We start from the raw sequence: 16,636 nt of genomic DNA, 5'->3' as shown, positions 1-16,636 counted from the left end.
GGAGCAAATTGCTGGAGATGGCATTTACTACTACTATAATGCTATCATTAATAGCAGCAGCAAACACTATTTTAGTGTGCAATAGTATTTGCTACTCCTATTACTGAGAATTTAGTGAGAATGTCTGAAAAAGGGGCAGAAAATGGCAACTACAGTACAGCACTGATGCTCTTCTGCCTTCAGAAGGCATGGATGACTGAGCAGCACCTGACCTCAACTGTTTTAATTTAAGGCAGAAGTGGAATAGCAAACTGCTTCTCAGCTTCTGGGATCCAAAAAACATTCGGCAGCTGACTAGACAGTCCCAAATATTGAGGGAGAGGGGTTTTAATTGCCACCAGTGCATATTGCAGGCATCCCCAAACTGCGGCCCTCCAGATGTTTTGGCCTACAACTCCCATGATCCCTAGCTAACAGGACCAGTGGTTGGGGAAGATGGGAATTGTAGGCCAAAACATCTGGAGGGCCGAAGTTTGGGGATGCGTGATATAGGGGAAGAGTGAGATGATCCTCCCAACCTTGATCAATGGATCCCTTGCTGCAATGGATACAGTATACAGCACTGTTAAAGCAACTCTATTTGCAAAGGGAAGGGGTTAAACTTCAGGGGTCAGCAAACTTTTTCAGCAGGGGGCCAGTCCACTGTCCCTTAGACCTTGTGGGGGGCCGGACTATATTTTTTAAAAAAATATGCACGAATTCCTATGTCCCACAAATAACCCAGAGATGTGTTTTAAATAAAAGGACACATTCTACTAATGTAAAAGCATGCTGATTCCCGGACCGTCCGCGGGCTGGATTTAGAAGGTGATTGGGCCGCATCCGGCCCCCGGGCCTTAGTTTGGGAACCCTGGGTTAAAGTGATAGAGCTGATGCCTCGAAAGAGGGGATTATGCTCAAAACCCAGTGAATATTGCTGCTACCACCTACAGTACTTACCATCCCTGAAGGTGATTTAGATCTTTCCAGAAATCACAGGTGGACAGGATGCTACTGCCTTACACAGAATCCATCTAGCTCAGTATTGTCCACACTGACTGGCAATGCCTGCTGCCCTCTGCCTGACCCTTCTCCTGTACCCAGCCCAGCGGGCTTCTCAGGAGGGCTGAGGAGGAGGAAGGGAAGAGTCATTCCGTAGTCTGACAAGCAGGATGGCCATGGGCACCGCCAGCCCCTTTAACTAGTCTGACACTAGAGTCAGGAGTGGGGCAGTGGTCAATGTGTTGAACTAGGAAACCACAGAGTTCAACCCCCCCATTCAGCCATGAAGCTCATTGGGTAATCTTGGGCCAGGCACTGCCTTTTCAGCCTAACCTTCCTCACAAGATTGCTGTGGAAGGCGGGAGAACCATGCATGCCACTTTAAGCTCCTTAAAGAAAAAAGGTGGGATGTTAAACGCAATAAATAAATAAATAGCTACCCACCCACGCCTGGTTCTGCCTGCACGCTTTGTTCCTTCTGCACATGCGGGGTGGGGGTGGGGGAAAGCCACGCAGGGCCCCAATTCTATGGGGAGAAACCCCCAAGCAGGAGCAGGAGGGTCTTGGGATCGGGTCATCCAGAAGACAAGCAGTAGGCTCCTTCGCTTCCCCGCGATCCCGCTCCGTATTTCGGACTCCGACTCCCAGCAGCCCCCGCCCGCCTCCTCTTCTCTTTCTCCCTGCTTGAAACGTGATCGCCCAGGCCGCCGACGGCGCCCTTCGCCAGCTTAGAGCGGAGGGAAGAGCCTCTCTATTAATAGAGGAACTGTTGACAGGCTCAGGTCTCCGTCTTGGGGACTCGCCGCGGGCTTGTGTGGAAGGAGGCTGGTGGCCTCCGCCAAGGCCAGCCCTGCGCTGAGAGGCCGGTGGCGGCGTCGGCAGCACGCCGGGGCTGCTCCGAGGCGCCTGCTCTGAACAAGACCTGCCCCGAAGTAAGCCTTCTCCTCACCCCAAGGCCAGCCCCGAGGCGGGGACGGGGCTGCGTGCGGCCCGGGGACTCCAGCGAGGGAGGCGACGGAGGCGCAGGGCCGGGAGGGGCCGAGCAGTGCCCGGCGACGATGCTCCTCCTGCTGGCCGGAGCACCGGCCCTTCCCTCGGAGCGCCCGAACAACCTGCCGCGCTCGCTGCCCGCTCGGGCACAGGCGAGGAAAAGCGGGTCGTGCAGCTCTCGAGCCGCTGTGAGCGCCCCACCGCGCTGGCCCGGCTCCGCGGCTCCTCCTCCTATTCCAGGCCCGGCAACTGCTAAGAATATCGCGGCCGCTGCGGCCGGCGCTTGCTCGGCCTGCGGGAGCCGCGCCTGCTGCAGGCAGCGCTCGGCAGCCGGGGGAGAGGCCGCGGCTTCCCCTCCAGCGCCAGGCCAGGTGAGTGAGCGCCGCTGCCTTCCCAGCTGGACAGCGCAGGCCTGGCGGCTTCGGCTTGGCTTCTGGCGCCTCTGGGCTCCCTACTCGGCTGGTGGGGCAGGGAGCTGAAAGGCCCGGCAACCCCACCAAGCCCTGCTGTGGAGGAGCAGGGGCTGGGCAATGCCAGGCAGGCTTCTTTGCCTGGAGAAGGCCTTCCTGGTACAGGGGAGATCTCGGGGAGATGGGGGTCCTGGGAGGGGATCGGGCTGTTGCAAAAGGGAGCCCAAAGGGGGAGGTGGGGGCTCAGAGTTCCCAGAGAAGCCCCCCCCCCGCCTGGACTGATGACTACACCCGTGTCCTGTCCTGGCTCGGTTGCAGATGTTCCCTTTGGCACCCCCGGGATGAAGCTGAAGAAACAGGTGACGGTGTGTGGGGCAGCCATCTTCTGCGTGGCTGTCTTCTCCCTCTATCTGATGCTGGACAGGGTCCAGCACGATCCTGCTCGGCACCAGAATGGGGGCAATTTCCCCAGGGTAAGTGTGTTGTGAGCAAGACCTTCCTCCAGCTGCTGCTTTGCCCTCTTTGTGCCCTTTGCAGAGACACAGGAGTCACTGCCAAGGGCTTCCAAGAGTGACTTGGTGGGTTGGGGTCCCTGACTGTCTCCGCAGCAGTGGCTCAATTCTCTGGTCCGAAGCAGCAGGGTCAGAGAAGAGCGGCAGCCCCCCCGCCACACTCTAAAGAGCTCCCCCCAGCCCTAGTCCCTTGGCTGCACTTGCACAACTGCTGGCAAGAGTGGGGCCGTGCCATGCTGGAGGACCCTTTTTGCTCAGCCGGGCAGTGTTTGGCAAAGGGAGGCAAGGAAGAAGATGGGCAAGCTTGAGTGTTGGCAGACTGCTCACGACTTCCTTCTACTTGTGCCACCTCTTCTGCTCCTTGTCCTCTCCCCCGCCCCCGCACAGAGCCAGATCTCAGTGTTGCAGAACCGGATTGAACAGCTGGAGCAGCTCCTGGAGGAGAACCACGAAATCATCAGCCACATCAAAGACTCCGTGCTGGAGCTGACGGCCAACGCGGAGGGCCAGCCGGTGGTGCTGCCTTTCCACATGCCCAATGGCTCCTGGGTCCTGCCTCCCGAGAGCCGGCCCAGCTTCTACTCCATCTCCTCTCAGGATTGTCAGTTTGCACTGAAAAGCAACAGCCAGAAGGAAGACCTGCAGGTTAGCTGGGTGGGGTAGGGGTTGGGGGGGACAGGAATGTGTAAATGGTGCTTTCTGAAAGAGTTGGAGGGAGAAAGAGGAGTGAAGAGCATGAGAAGAAGTTATTTAGTGGAGGGAGAGGGAGAACATAGCGCTTGTGATTGGAAGCAGGACCCCTGTGCCTTTGGTGTGCACATGACAGCACAGTGGTTCCCAAAATTATGGTACCCTAAACTCATTCCCAGTGACACTTCTCCTCCTCTATGAAAAGGAGTATTCAGAACAGCAGTTTTCACAACACATTAAGGAAGATAATCAATGCTTTTTCTGGGGGGATGTAGGGGGACGCATACCCCTAAACATTTTGTGAATTTAAGTTTGGCCTCATTGAGGGGCGCTATTTCAATATGAGTAGGAAAATAAGAGTACCCCAAATATTTATTTTTTTAAAGAAAAAAGCACTAAAGATAATAATACAATTAAATTCAGGACGGTAACAATTAATTGCACGTTTATTCAAAATCCAATTAAAACTTTTAATTCAACAAAATGGATGAACTTGATCCATTGAGCTTTTCAAAGTCTGTATCAGTCTGTATCATTTACACCTCCAGTGACCCATCTTGTCCTGCATCTGTTTCTCATGGTGGCTACCCAGATGCCCCGATGGGAAGCCTACAAGCAGGACCCAGGGCCTCCTAAGGCAAAGGGAGCAGCTGATGCACTGAGCTGCGAGGCTGCAAAGGGCAGACTGGCTTGGGGTGGGCGGAAAGGAGACTCTTTCATTGCTATGCCTTGGTTTGACTCTCTTGTCCTTTCCCAGATGTTGGCTGTGTCTGCACTGCTCCCCTATGACAACCAGGATGGCGGGGTGTGGAAGCAAGGCTTTGATATCACTTATGAGCCACATGAATGGGACGCCGAACCACTGCAAGTGTTTGTGGTGCCACATTCCCACAATGACCCAGGTAAGCAAGCTGGGGGGCGGCAGGCACCATTCCCCCATTGCTTGGTGAGAGACTCATTTGTAGCCAGGAGCACCTGCAGGGAAGGCAGAGGGTTCAGTCACAACCTCCTCACCCCAGTGAGCCACAATCCTCAGAGTCTCTAGCACTTGTAGAACCCAAGACAGGAAGCAAAGCATGTGTGCAGGAGGAGGTATGTTGACCTTCTTCCAATCTGGCGACCATTGGCTGTGCTGTCAAGGGGTTGATGGGAGTTGTAGTCCAGAGTGCCTGGAGGGCAATTTGTTGAGGAAGGCTGCTCTAAACAGGCCTGCAGTGATGTTACCTTTTCTGCTTCCCCAAGGCTGGATCAAGACATTTGACAAGTACTACTTCGACCAGACGCAGCACATCCTCAACAGCATGGTGGTGAAGCTGCAGGAGGATCCTCGACGACGCTTCATCTGGTCCGAAATCTCCTTCTTCTCTAAATGGTGGGACAACATCAGCGCCCAGAAACGGGCTGCTGTCCGCAGGTAACAAGAGGGGAGGAAGGGGTTAACTCTCATCATTTCCCCTACTCTTAGGATGGTTGGTAGGAAGATATTTAGGACAATATTTCTTTCATATTTTTTTTAAAGCATTTATATCCCACCTTTCCTCCAAATAACTCAAGGTGGCGTACACAGTCCTTGTATTCTTATCTTGTATTTTTATGTTGTGAACCACCCTGACATCCAAGGATGAAGGGTGGTAGAGAAATGTAATAAATAATAACAATAATAATATAAATATTTATGGAAAGAACAAACTTCATGCAAATGAGAAGTCCTGCTGAAGTAAGGGTGTTTTTTTAAAGAAGATAATTTTTATTAAAGATTTTCTCAATTTACAAAAGTACGTGCCTTGCCTCTTTTTTCACGTTATAAAGTCTTTTCTACAGATCAGTTACAGTGAGGGGAAAAGGTATTTGATCCCCTGCTAAATTTGCCCATTTGCCCTCTGACGAAGAAATGACCTGTCCATAATTTTAATGGTAGGTTTATTGTAGCTGTGTCAACAGGTGTCTTTTGTACAGGTACTGTAACGAGCTGGGATTACAGGTAAGACCTCTCCCTTACAGCAGGTGCTTCTAATCTCAGCTCGTTACATACAGTGAAGATACCAGGTAGCCTGACATTTGGCTGGTTGATAGGGGATCAAATACTTATTTCACTCATTATAGTGCACATCAATCTCTGACTTTTGTTTCTGAGGGGTTTTCCTGTTGTTATTCTGTCTCTCACAGCTACAATAAACCTACCATTAAAATTATGGACTGGTCATTTCTTCGTCAGGGGGCAAATTTAGCAGGAGATCAAATACTTTCCCCCACTCACTGTACATTTGATATGAGATATTAGTGTTGTATCCTGAAGTAGGCTTTACATTCATGTGGCAGACTTGATTGAATGCATCCTCTGTGGGAAGGTCCACTCTTGGGCTGCTGCTGCTACTGCTGCTGCTGCTAGTGGTAATTGCCTCTGACCTTGACCTCTCCTTCACAGGCTTGTAGGCAATGGGCAGCTAGAAATGGCAACTGGCGGGTGGGTGATGCCAGATGAAGCCAATTCCCACTACTTTGCCATGATCGACCAGCTCATTGAGGGTCACCAGTGGCTGGAGAAGAACATTGGTGAGTGCTGTGTGCAGACTGGGCCAAGTTTGGGGGGTGGGCAGATCAGGGGTGGCGAGGTGGCACCAGCCACATTTGTGCTGACAGCCAGTGCTTGAGCCGGGCAGAAGTGTGAGAGTGGCGGGAGGTATAGAATGGAGAGAAGCACCATGGAGGTCTGCAGACTGGATGGGGATAGTGAACCCCTCTGTTGTGTGTGGTTCTGCAGAGCTTCTGCTGCTTTGCCAGACCCAAAGGATACAAGATACAAGGCATTTCCCACGGCTCTTCAGAATCTCAAGTGTGTTTGAAGTGGGGCAGGTTATAGCGACTGAAACACAGGCCCTTGCCTTTTCTGCTGCTGACGCCTGCCTTTTCTCCTTGCTCTTCAGGGGTGACACCGCGCTCTGGCTGGGCAGTGGATCCCTTTGGCCACAGCTCCACCATGCCTTACCTGCTGCGTCGTGCCAATCTGACCAGCATGCTCATCCAGCGGGTCCACTACGCCATCAAGAAGCATTTTGCAGCAACCCAGAATCTGGAGTTCATGTGGCGGCAGAGTTGGGGTGAGGGGTGTGTGAGTGGAGGCCCCTGGATTGTTTATGCCCCAACCTCCCTTTTTGGCTCTGCAGAGTCTTGCCTGCAAACCCCTCACAGCCTGGCAGCTGGAGCAGCTGGCTGCCAGTGTCCTCCATCCCCCTCATTAGAGGCCAATGCATCCTTTGTCCATCGTCCCCCACAGTCGGGGCTTCCTCCCACAGCAGTCAGCACCGGCCACCGGGAGTTGTTTGCTCCACACACACCTTCTGTGGGGCTCTGGACTCCTCCCTTGCCTGGTGTATGCTGTTGCGTGTTGCTGGTGTGTCTGCATTGCGGGTGGCAGGCGAAGGTTCTTCCTGACAGTTCCCGAGTCTCCGTTTGCCTGGGGCCCTTACTGAGCAGCACAGAGTGACCCTGGCATTGGCCCCCTCAGATCCTGACTCCAGCACCGACATCCTGTGCCACATGATGCCCTTCTACAGCTACGACGTGCCCCACACCTGCGGTCCCGACCCCAAGATCTGCTGCCAGTTCGACTTCAAACGTTTGCCCGGGGGGCGCATCAACTGCCCCTGGAAAGTGCCCCCCAAGGCCATCACCAGTGCCAATGTGGCTGAGCGGTGAGTGGCTTCTGACGGTCATCCTTGGCTCCAAGTGGGCCTGCCCCCTTCCCATAGCTGCCAAGTTATCCCTTTTTTAAAGGGATTTCCCCTTATGCTGAATAGGCTTCCTCGAGAGAAAAGGGAAAACTTGGCAGCTATGCCCCTTCCTTCCAAGCCTGCTTACACACTTGCTTCTTCCATTGACCACCTGCCCCCTGCTCTCCTAGCTGGGTTCTGTGCCTCCAGGATGATGCAGCCCCCACAGATCCCAGAGTGCTTGGGGACCGTTTGACCAACTGCCTCTGATTCCAGCATCTCCTCAGAAGAGCCTGGTTGCTCAGACAGGCCCATCTAGTCCTGCATCCTTTTCCCACAGTGGCCAACCAGGTGCCTATGGAAGCCTCCAAGCAGGGCCAGAGCGCAACAGCGTTCTCCCCACTTGTGCTTTCTAGCAGCTGGTATTCAGAGGCAGAACAGAGCCATTGTGACCAGAACCCATTGATAGACCCTTCTGCCCTGTCGAGTTTCTCTGACTCTCTTTTAGAGCCGTCCAAGTTGGTGGCCACCACTGCCTCATGCGGGCAGCAAGTGCCATAGTTTTTAGATGCCTCCTCCTGTCTCTCTGGCTCTGGCCTTTGAGGTGCACATGAAGATCAGACCATGTCAGCCAGGCCTACAGGCATGTCCTGGTCCTGGTTGTTGACCACCCGTCCTCTCTGCAGGGCACAGCTCCTGCTTGACCAGTACCGCAAGAAGTCCAAGCTGTACCGCAGCAAAGTGCTCCTGGTGCCGCTGGGGGACGATTTCCGCTACGACAAGCCCCAGGAGTGGGATGCTCAGTTCCTCAACTACCAGCGCCTCTTTGACTTCCTCAATGCCCACCCGGATCTCCATGTGCAGGTACAGCCACCTTGGCTCGAGTGGGGCGCTTCCTGGGAACGGGTGGGGTGATTTGCCCCTTTGGGAGAAGGGTCACTGCTGCAGAGCGCCTCACTCCAGATCCTTGGGGCGGAGTCTCCTTTTGGGGCTCTGGGGGGCAGTTTCTTCTCCTGTCACCATCTCAAGGTACTGGGTGTCTCCCCCCCCCCACCAAGGTTTCTGATGCAGTTTCAGCTTATGCCTCCCCCACAGGCACAGTTTGGGACCCTCTCGGATTACTTTGACGCCTTGTACAAGCAAGTGGGCATTGTCCCTGGAATGCGCCCACCCGGCTTCCCTGTGGTCAGCGGGGACTTCTTCTCCTACGCAGACCGAGAGGACCACTACTGGACTGGCTACTACACCTCACGGCCCTTCTACAAGAGCATGGGCAGGGTGCTGGAGGCTCATCTCCGGTGAGGGGTCTGGGGGGGGGGGTGACAGAGGGGAGGGAGGAGACTCCCTGCCTGGCATCTTCTCCTGGGAGAACAAGGTTTACTCACAACCTCTTTCTCCCCCCCCCCCCATCTTTGCCCCCAGCGGTGCCGAGATCTTGTACAGCCTGGCTCTCAGCCATGCCCGCCACGCCGGCATGGACAGCAAGTACCCGCTCTCAGACTACGCCATGCTAACGGACGCACGCCGCAACCTGGGCCTCTTCCAGCACCACGATGCAATCACTGGCACTGCCAAGGAGGCAGTGGTAGTGGACTATGGGGTCAGGTGTGTGTAAGGCCTGGCCTGCGTTGGTAAGGCCTGACATGGGTTCCCTGCAACCAGGGTGTGGCAGTGGGGCTCTGTGCCCCATGGCCTCATGGTTATCTTTCTCTCTCCCCCCCATCCTCTTCTAGGCTGCTCCACTCGCTAATGAACCTTAAGCGGGTCATCATCAACGCTGCCCATTACCTGGTCTTGGCAGATAAGGAGGCCTACCATTACGACCTGGCAGTGCCCTTTCTTGGCGCAGTGAGTCACAGCCCCGCCCCCTGCTATTCTGTGCCCAGAGGGAGCGATCTAGAAGATAAGGGGTGGGGAGGCTTGGCTCTGCTGCCCCCAGGGAGAGGGGACCATGGCATGAGCTGGGCCCAGCCAGGTCCTACCCTGTGCTTCTAGACCCCACAAGCACTCGGCCCTGACCCATTCTCTCTTCCAGGATGAGGCCCGCCTCAATCAAGACTCCCTGCCAGAGAAAACCATCATCAAGCTGGATGCAACACCCAGGTGGGTGAGTGGGGCGGGGGGGGGGCTGCCCTTGAGAAAAGAGGGTGGGGAGCAGGCAGGAGACACAGCAGGGAAGCGGGTATCCTGGGCCCTGGGCTGGGAAATCATGGGGTTACGGACTTGAGCCTGGGAGGGATGGGCCAAACTGGCCAATCTTGCAACCTCCCTGCTCTCTGTTGCAGGTTCGTGGTAGTGTTTAACCCCCTGGAGCAGGAGCGGCTGAGCATTGTGTCCCTGCTGGTGAACACGCCTCGTATCCGGGTCCTCAACGAGGAGGGGCAGCCCCTAGCAGTGCAGCTCAGCGCCCAGTGGACCTCTGCCACAGACATGGCACCGGATGTCTACCAGGTAGAGCCTGAAGGAAAGGAAGCCGGAAGTGGGGACAACAGTGTTAAGCCACCTGGGGCTTGGGAGGGCCATAGCTTGATAATCTTCTAGATGCCACCAGGCTCTTTGTTGTCATAGGTAGAAATTGGTTAGAGAAGGTGCCCAGGTGCCCAGGTGCCCTTCCATGCTGCCGGGCTCCCATCTTCCCATTGAGCTGCTCCTGCGAGTTTGCCATTGGGGCGCACTAAGCCTTACCGGCATGCCCCTTTCCCAAGGATTTGTACAGGGAATTCTGCTGCTCACCTGGCAGCTGAAGGTTGCTGCTGGGCCCCTTGTAGTGCATCGAATGTGTGTGATTGGGAGGAGCAATGGGAACTGCTGCTGCCCTTGCCTGTGCTCCGATTGACAGGTGTCCATCATGATGCGCCTGCCGGCCCTGGGCCTCAACATCCTGCAGCTGAGTAAGTCCTTTGACAGCCACAACACGCTGAAGTCTTCGGCGCGCCTCTTCCTGCATGGGCGCGACCTCCCCGTGCACAAGCACGAGGCCTTCCCGGTGCGGGTCATCCCCACGGCCACGGAGGACTTCTGCCTGGAGAACCAGCACATGCGAGCCTGCTTCTCTGGGGGCAGCGGGTCCCTCAAGGTGAGGGCGGGCCCACCAAGTGGACAGAGGTGCGGCTTAGCTTGACGGCCACGGGGAGGGCTCCTTGTGGGCCCCTGTGCTCACCAGGACTCCACTTGTTCCCTGGCAGAGTGTGCACCGGGCGGGCGACACCCAGGAGCAGAAGCTGAGCAGCCAGTTCCTCATCTATGGGACCCGGAGCACCAAAGACAAAAGCGGTGCCTACCTCTTCCTGCCTGACGGAGAGGCCAAGGTCTGGGCAGGGCGAGCCCCCGTGGGGGCTGGGGTTGGTAGGACATCTCCTGGGTAGGTGGGCTGGTTGGGGGGAAATGATTCCCAGCTTAGACCAGGTGTTGGTGTCTCACTTTCTGTGGTTGGCATTATTATCGTCCTGGCTGGCACAAGAGATAGCCCACTTCCTCTCTTTTGGACTATAAACACCGTTCAAGACAAAATAGCCAGGCCACACATTTTGAACCACAGTTCCCATCAGCCCCAGCCAGAACTTCCATTCGGTACCCTGTGGTACCGAATCTGGAGGGGACCACATTAGGGCAGGCTGGAGTCCTGCCTTTAAGGGGGGGGGAGTCCTCCATGCCAGAGATTCCACCCCTGAAAATCTCCCAAGTGGGCCAACGTTCCTCTCTGTCTGCTTCATTCTTGGGCTTCCAGGCAACCTGTGCCATATTTGGTAAGGGGGCATATTTGTCTCTTCCTGGCAAATTCCCACCTTGGCAGCTCCATCTCCCTTCACCCCGGGCAGTCCAGGCTATGAAGGGCACGTCCCCACCCCCTGCACTAGTCACACCCTTCTGGGTTACGTAGGGAGGTAAGAAAAGGCAGCTTAGAAATGGTGGGAAATGAAATCCATACCCTCCCCCGGTAAGAACTCCTGCCTGTTCTAGTTAGTTAGTTAGTTAGTTAGTTAGTTAGTATGCCGCTATTTCATTAAAAAAAATCAAAATCAAAGTGGTGTTCAACAAAAATACATAATACCATACTGTGAAAGCAGAGCAGAAGTTAAAAACAGACAATCAGGTAATCATTGAGGAAGGAATTGCTCTGAATTGCTTGCATAGGCCTGGCAGAATAAAAAAAAACTTTTCAGCAGGTGTTTAAACAGTTTGCATGGGAGGCGTCTGCTGAATCTCTACTGGCAGAGAGTTCCTTGACGCTCCTCTCCCTTGCAGCCCTATGTCCCCAAGGACCCCCCGGTGGTGCGGGTGACAGAGGGACCCTTTTTCTCGGAGGTGGCCATTTACTACCAGCACATCCAGGAGGTGGTCCGGCTGTACAACGTGCCAGGTAGGGGCTTTGGGGACTGGGAGAGAGCAGCAGCAGTGGAGAGCTTGTCCCATCCCTGCCTTCAGGGGCGATGCATCCTCTTTTGCCGCCTGAGGCAAAAAGGGAAGGTGCCGCCCCATCTCACTGTGCTGCCCCCACCAAAGCCTCCCTTACCAGGGTGGCAGCCATAAAGTAGCAACAACAATGACAGAGGTGGTGGGACAGCTGAGGATCCCATGGGGCCACCACCTCTTGAACTTTGGTCACCAAGGCGGTTGCCTCCGCCTGCCTCATAAGCAGGCAGGCAAGCCCTGCTCCCCATCATTGCTTGATTTGAGGTCCTCCCTGCAGGGGTCGACGGCCTGTCCCTAGAGATCTCCTGCCTGGTGGACATCCGAGACCACATCAACAAGGAGCTGGCCCTGCGATTTAGCACAGATATTGAGAGCAAAGGCACTTTCTTCACTGACCTGAATGGCTTTCAGGTAATGGGCAGGGAGGGAGGCTGAAAACACACACACCCTGCCGCCCTTGCGAAGAGGCTGGAGAGGGACTGCCTGCCCTCTTGGCTTCTCAGCACTCTCCTCTCCTGGCAGATCCAGCCCCGCCAGTACCTGAAGAAGCTGCCTCTCCAGGCCAACTTCTACCCCATGCCGGTCATGGCCTACATCCAAGATGCGCGGAGCCGCCTGACGCTGCACACGGCCCAAGCCTTGGGTGTCTCCAGCCTCAGCAGTGGTGAGCGGGTTGGGACAGTGGGCAAAGGTGTCTCTCCTGGGGTGGCTGCAGATGGGAAGCACCAGGCCTGGGACTTCTCCTTCTCCCAAGGTACTAGGATGCAGACATCCCGTGAAGCTGAAAGCTGGACGATTCAGAACAGAGGAAAGAAGGTCCTCCTTCCTGCAAGGCAGATTCAAACTGTGAAGCTTTATCCCATGGGAGGCAGGGATGGCCACCAAACTAGATGGCTTTAAAAGAAGATTGGAGAAATTCATGGAAGAGAGGGCTATTGATGGCTACTAGCCAGGTTGGCTGTGCTCTGCCTCCCCAATTGGAGGCAGCAATGCTTCCAAATCGCAGTTGCTGGAGACTACAGGAGAGGAGAAAGTCCCCTTGCGCTCGGATCATGCTTGCAGGCTTCCCACAGAGGCATCTGACTGGCCACTGTGAGAACAGCATGCTGGACTAGATGGGCCGCTGGCCTTATTCAGCAGACTCTTATGATGTCTAGGGATAGTAGGGTCTCCTGGGACTGAGCCAGAAGCCTGAGTGGGGAGGAGGAACAGTTTGTGGGATGGGAGGTCAGCCGCAGGGGGTCTTTGTTGGGGCTTCAGCAGCTGCTTCTGTGCTGGCAGGATCCCCCGTGTGTCGGAAGTAGGCCACCTGTCTAGGTTGGAGCTCCTCTTGTTGTTGTTTAGTCGTGTCCGACTCTTCGTGACCCCATGGACCATAGCTCCTCTTACTTTCCCCCTTTTCCTTCCTCTCCCTCCCCCGGTTCAACTTCCAGGCCAGCTGGAGGTGATTCTGGACCGGCGCCTCATGCAGGATGACAACCGTGGCCTTGGGCAAGGCCTGAAGGACAACAAGCGGACCTGCAACCGCTTCCGCCTCCTCTTGGAGCGACACAGCGCAGCAAGCAAGGTACAAGGGCTGGGTGCTGAGCACCCCTTGCGCCTGGCCACTCTGCCCAGGCACCTGTCTCTCCCTCACTAGTTGGCTTGGGTTTTTCAGAGTGCCAACAAACATGTGCAGAGTTTGATCCAGGCTTATCTGATACGTTCAGAAGGACACGAAATCTGAGGCTCCTTTGGGGCCCAGGGCCAAGGCCAGCGCTACAGCTCAAGAGTGGCACTGAGTTGCTTCTGCTTGCCAGTCTCCTGGGCACGAGCCCCTCACCGCACCTCTTGCAAGTACCTCTAAGGAAAGCTTTTCCTTTGTGTTTGGGAAGCCACAGCAGTTCCCACACGGATGATCTCATAGCTGGGAGTTCATTTTGCGTTCATACTTGCGTTCTACCACCATTTTGAGTTCATTCTTGCGTTCTACCACCCGTCCCAGGCTGATGGAACCTGGAGCTAGCTCAAAATCCCCACATTTGCCCTATTGCACAAATTATTCCTCCAGGCCAGGATGTTCAGCATATTGCCCTTTCCCTCGCTCTTCCTTGGAACTCCTGCCTGCAACACACTGCAGAGCACGCATTCCTTCATTCCAGCAGCGCTTTAGACAGATCAAAAAGGCTAGGCTCAAAACGCTTCCAATCTTTGTCTGCTTTGTTTGGGAAGAGAAAGGAGAAGTGAGTCTCTTCATCCTGGGGACAGGATTCCTTTGTTGTGTTTCAGCCGAAAGGCTCCCGAGAATAAACAGGTGCATGCAAGCACAAAATAATGCTGAATGATACATATTCAAAACATTCCAACAGTGTTTGCAATAGTGATTTTGGTTCTCGGGGCAAACTGCAGGGTCTCCTTCAGAACAATTGCAGTAGAGAAGTAAAGGTGGTCCCACCTGTCAGCCGCTGGTGAAAAGGTAGAAGACTGAGTGTGGAGAGAGTGGGGTGGTCAGTCTCTCCTGGGGAGAAGCATGAATGCCTCCAGAGATCAGCCCTGGTGTGTGTGAAATGGAGCAGCCTGAGAAAGTTGCTGAGCAGTGAGGGGAAGAGATACCATGGAGTCAGCAGAAGGAAGCCTCTGGCAGGCCAGCTTCAAAACAAGGGAAGTGAGAAGCAGACTGTTGCCTTGAGTAGCATGTAAAAGAGAGGGACTTTTTGGGGGGGACCCCCCCCGCATATGCCAGGAGTCCCTCCAGCCCAGGCGAGGCGGTCTGTTCCTGGCCTCCTTGCTCTGCAAGGGCTGTGCACCTTCGGATCGTGTTGTAACATGGCTGTTCTCACCGCCCCTCTCCCTGCCCCCATTTCCACCCAGAGCTCCAGCTTCTTTTCCAAACTGGCCTCCATGCTTAGAGACTTGGTCTTTCCCATCCACAAGGCCAACAGCCAAGAGGTAAAGCCCGGCCCTGTCTGGTGTGCTAGCTGGTGGTGACGTAGCTGCTGGGCCCACCTCTGTGCCCGTGTGTGTGTGGTAGCCCGGTTCCTAGCTCAGTGGCCATCATAGCTTAGAAGGCGGGAGGGTGGGCTTCCTGTGGGTGACCTCCTGGCCCCCAGAGCACCTTTGGCCCCTGGGGGTGGGACACACATCTGCCTGTCATTGCTGGGCTTTCTTTCCTTCTCAGGCAGAGGCTGGCCAGGCAACGAGTTTCCCGTCTCTGCTCAGCCACCTGACCTCCATGCAGCTAAATGCTGATGTGCTGGTCATGCCTGTTGCCCAGGAGAAGCCACCGCCCCCCACCCTGAGGCCCTTCCTGCCCCTCTCGGGGCCCCTGCCTTGCGACTTCCATCTTCTCAACCTGCGCACCCTGCAAGGAGAGGTGAGTTGCCCCCTGGGTGGGAGGGCGCTGATGGGGATCAATCACAGCTTTCTAGAAGTGTTAGAATAATAAGAATGAGAATATTATACCCCACCCATCCGGCTGGGTTGCCCCAGGCACTCTGGAAGGCTTCCATAACATAATAAAACACCAGACATTAAAAACCTCCAGGTGCAGGGCTGCCTTCTTAAAGATTTCAGTGTCTTCTAAAAGTTGTATAGTTCTTTATCTTCTTGACATCTGATGGGAGGGCGTTCCACAGGGCAGGTGCCACTATGAAAAAGGCCCAGGTATACTAGGCTGAGGCCATGTAAGGTCAGCACCAACAGTTTGAATCGTGCTCAGAAATGTACCAGGAGCCAGTGTAGCATTGGAAGGGACAAAAAAGGGTCATTTGCCCAGTGTGCAAATCATAGCTCACCCTGACCCATCTTCTGCCTGCTTCTCCCCTGCACTGGGCCCTGCTTTCTCTCCCCGCCCCCTTCTATGACCAACATCCATGCCTTTTTCTCCAGGACGATTCACTGCCCTCAACTGAAACAGCTCTGATCCTGCACCGAAAGGGCTTTGACTGTGGCCTGGAGGCTAGGAACTTGGGATTCAACTGCACCACCACCCATGGCACAGTAAGTGGGGAGATGCCATGGGGCCTCTGAGGGAGAGAGGGGCAGGAATGGGCAACCCATGGGAGAGGGAGCAAGAGCTCTAGTGCTGTGGGGAGGGTAGAAGGATGGGTTCCTTGGGCTACTGCAAGAGGCAGCCGACGATGCTGGGCTTTGGTGTCTAGGAGCTTTGCTTTCTTGACGGAATGGTAGACTGCTTCCCTCTGGCATGCATGGACTGGAGCCCGCTTTTGTGCTGACCCCCCTCTCTTGACCTCTTGTTGTCATCCCCAGCTATCCCTGGGCGGCCTCTTCCAGGGCCTTGAACTGACATCCCTGCAGCCCTCCTCCTTGACGCTTATGTACCCGCTGGCCACGACCTCCCCCAACAGCACCTCTGTCCACCTGGACCCCATGGAGATTGCCACTTTCCGCCTCCGTCTCGGATAAGACGCCTCACTGGCCCAGACTGGATTTCACTGGCCAGTCAAGCATCGGACTGGACGTTAGCACTTCCTCCACTGGTGTCCAGACCAGACACTGTGTGGCCCAGCATCAGGAGGCTGCTAGGATCCAGAGACTCATTATTTATTTGTCTGCTCCTAAAAGACAGTATGGCACCAAAGGCCCGGCCAGACCAGGCTGGCCTGGCATGGTGACGCCTCCTGTGCAAAGGCTTCACAACACCCCTTGCAGTTGGGTGCTAGATGCTGGAGGTGACTGGCTGTGCTGTCAGAATGGGACGCTGTGGCAACAGGTGCAGCAGCAAAGATCTTTGCTCCGTCCCGCCCTCTCAGCTTTCAGGAAAGGAGATCTCTACATCTGCACCCCGGGAGGCTCCATTTCACAGTTCCTTCAAGAGGGGGGCAGACTTGATGTAGCAAACACTGGAAGGACATTACAACTTGTGAGCTTCCTGGAGTTCAGAACAAGCTTTTAGGAAAGAGAAACAAAATAAAATGTTTTTTCAAGTGTT

At 55.0% G+C, this 16,636-nt stretch overlaps 1 protein-coding gene across 7 annotated transcripts; it reads left to right on the top strand.

Annotated features, from left to right (window-relative positions):
• The first annotated feature begins 1,463 nt into the window (after positions 1 to 1,463).
• On the top strand, positions 1,464 to 16,636 carry MAN2A2 (mannosidase alpha class 2A member 2). Of its 7 annotated transcripts, none has more exons than XM_088656743.1 (24): positions 1,464 to 1,913; positions 2,700 to 2,854; positions 3,281 to 3,538; positions 4,341 to 4,485; positions 4,826 to 4,997; positions 6,009 to 6,136; positions 6,508 to 6,681; positions 7,089 to 7,275; positions 7,980 to 8,157; positions 8,389 to 8,591; positions 8,716 to 8,898; positions 9,027 to 9,141; positions 9,329 to 9,396; positions 9,579 to 9,744; positions 10,133 to 10,369; positions 10,479 to 10,601; positions 11,539 to 11,653; positions 11,984 to 12,117; positions 12,229 to 12,370; positions 13,140 to 13,273; positions 14,557 to 14,634; positions 14,864 to 15,058; positions 15,574 to 15,684; positions 15,955 to 16,636. In XM_088656743.1, the coding sequence occupies exons 2-24, from the start codon at positions 2,723 to 2,725 to the stop codon at positions 16,108 to 16,110; spliced, it is 3,534 nt and encodes a 1,177-aa protein (XP_088512869.1). In that variant the 5' UTR covers positions 1,464 to 1,913; positions 2,700 to 2,722; the 3' UTR covers positions 16,111 to 16,636. The 7 variants fall into 7 exon arrangements, with proteins under 7 accessions (XP_088512869.1, XP_034987399.3, XP_088512870.1 ...); XM_088656742.1 differs by lacking the exon at positions 1,464 to 1,913 and adding an exon at positions 1,963 to 2,342; XM_035131508.3 differs by lacking the exon at positions 14,557 to 14,634.

The sequence above is a fragment of the Zootoca vivipara genome, chromosome 13, assembly GCF_965207765.1.
Source record: "Zootoca vivipara chromosome 13, rZooViv2.hap1.1, whole genome shotgun sequence".
Classification (NCBI taxonomy): Eukaryota; Metazoa; Chordata; class Lepidosauria; order Squamata; family Lacertidae; genus Zootoca; species Zootoca vivipara.
Note: the sequence above shows the minus strand (reverse complement) of the source record. Positions and strands in the feature narration are given on the sequence as shown.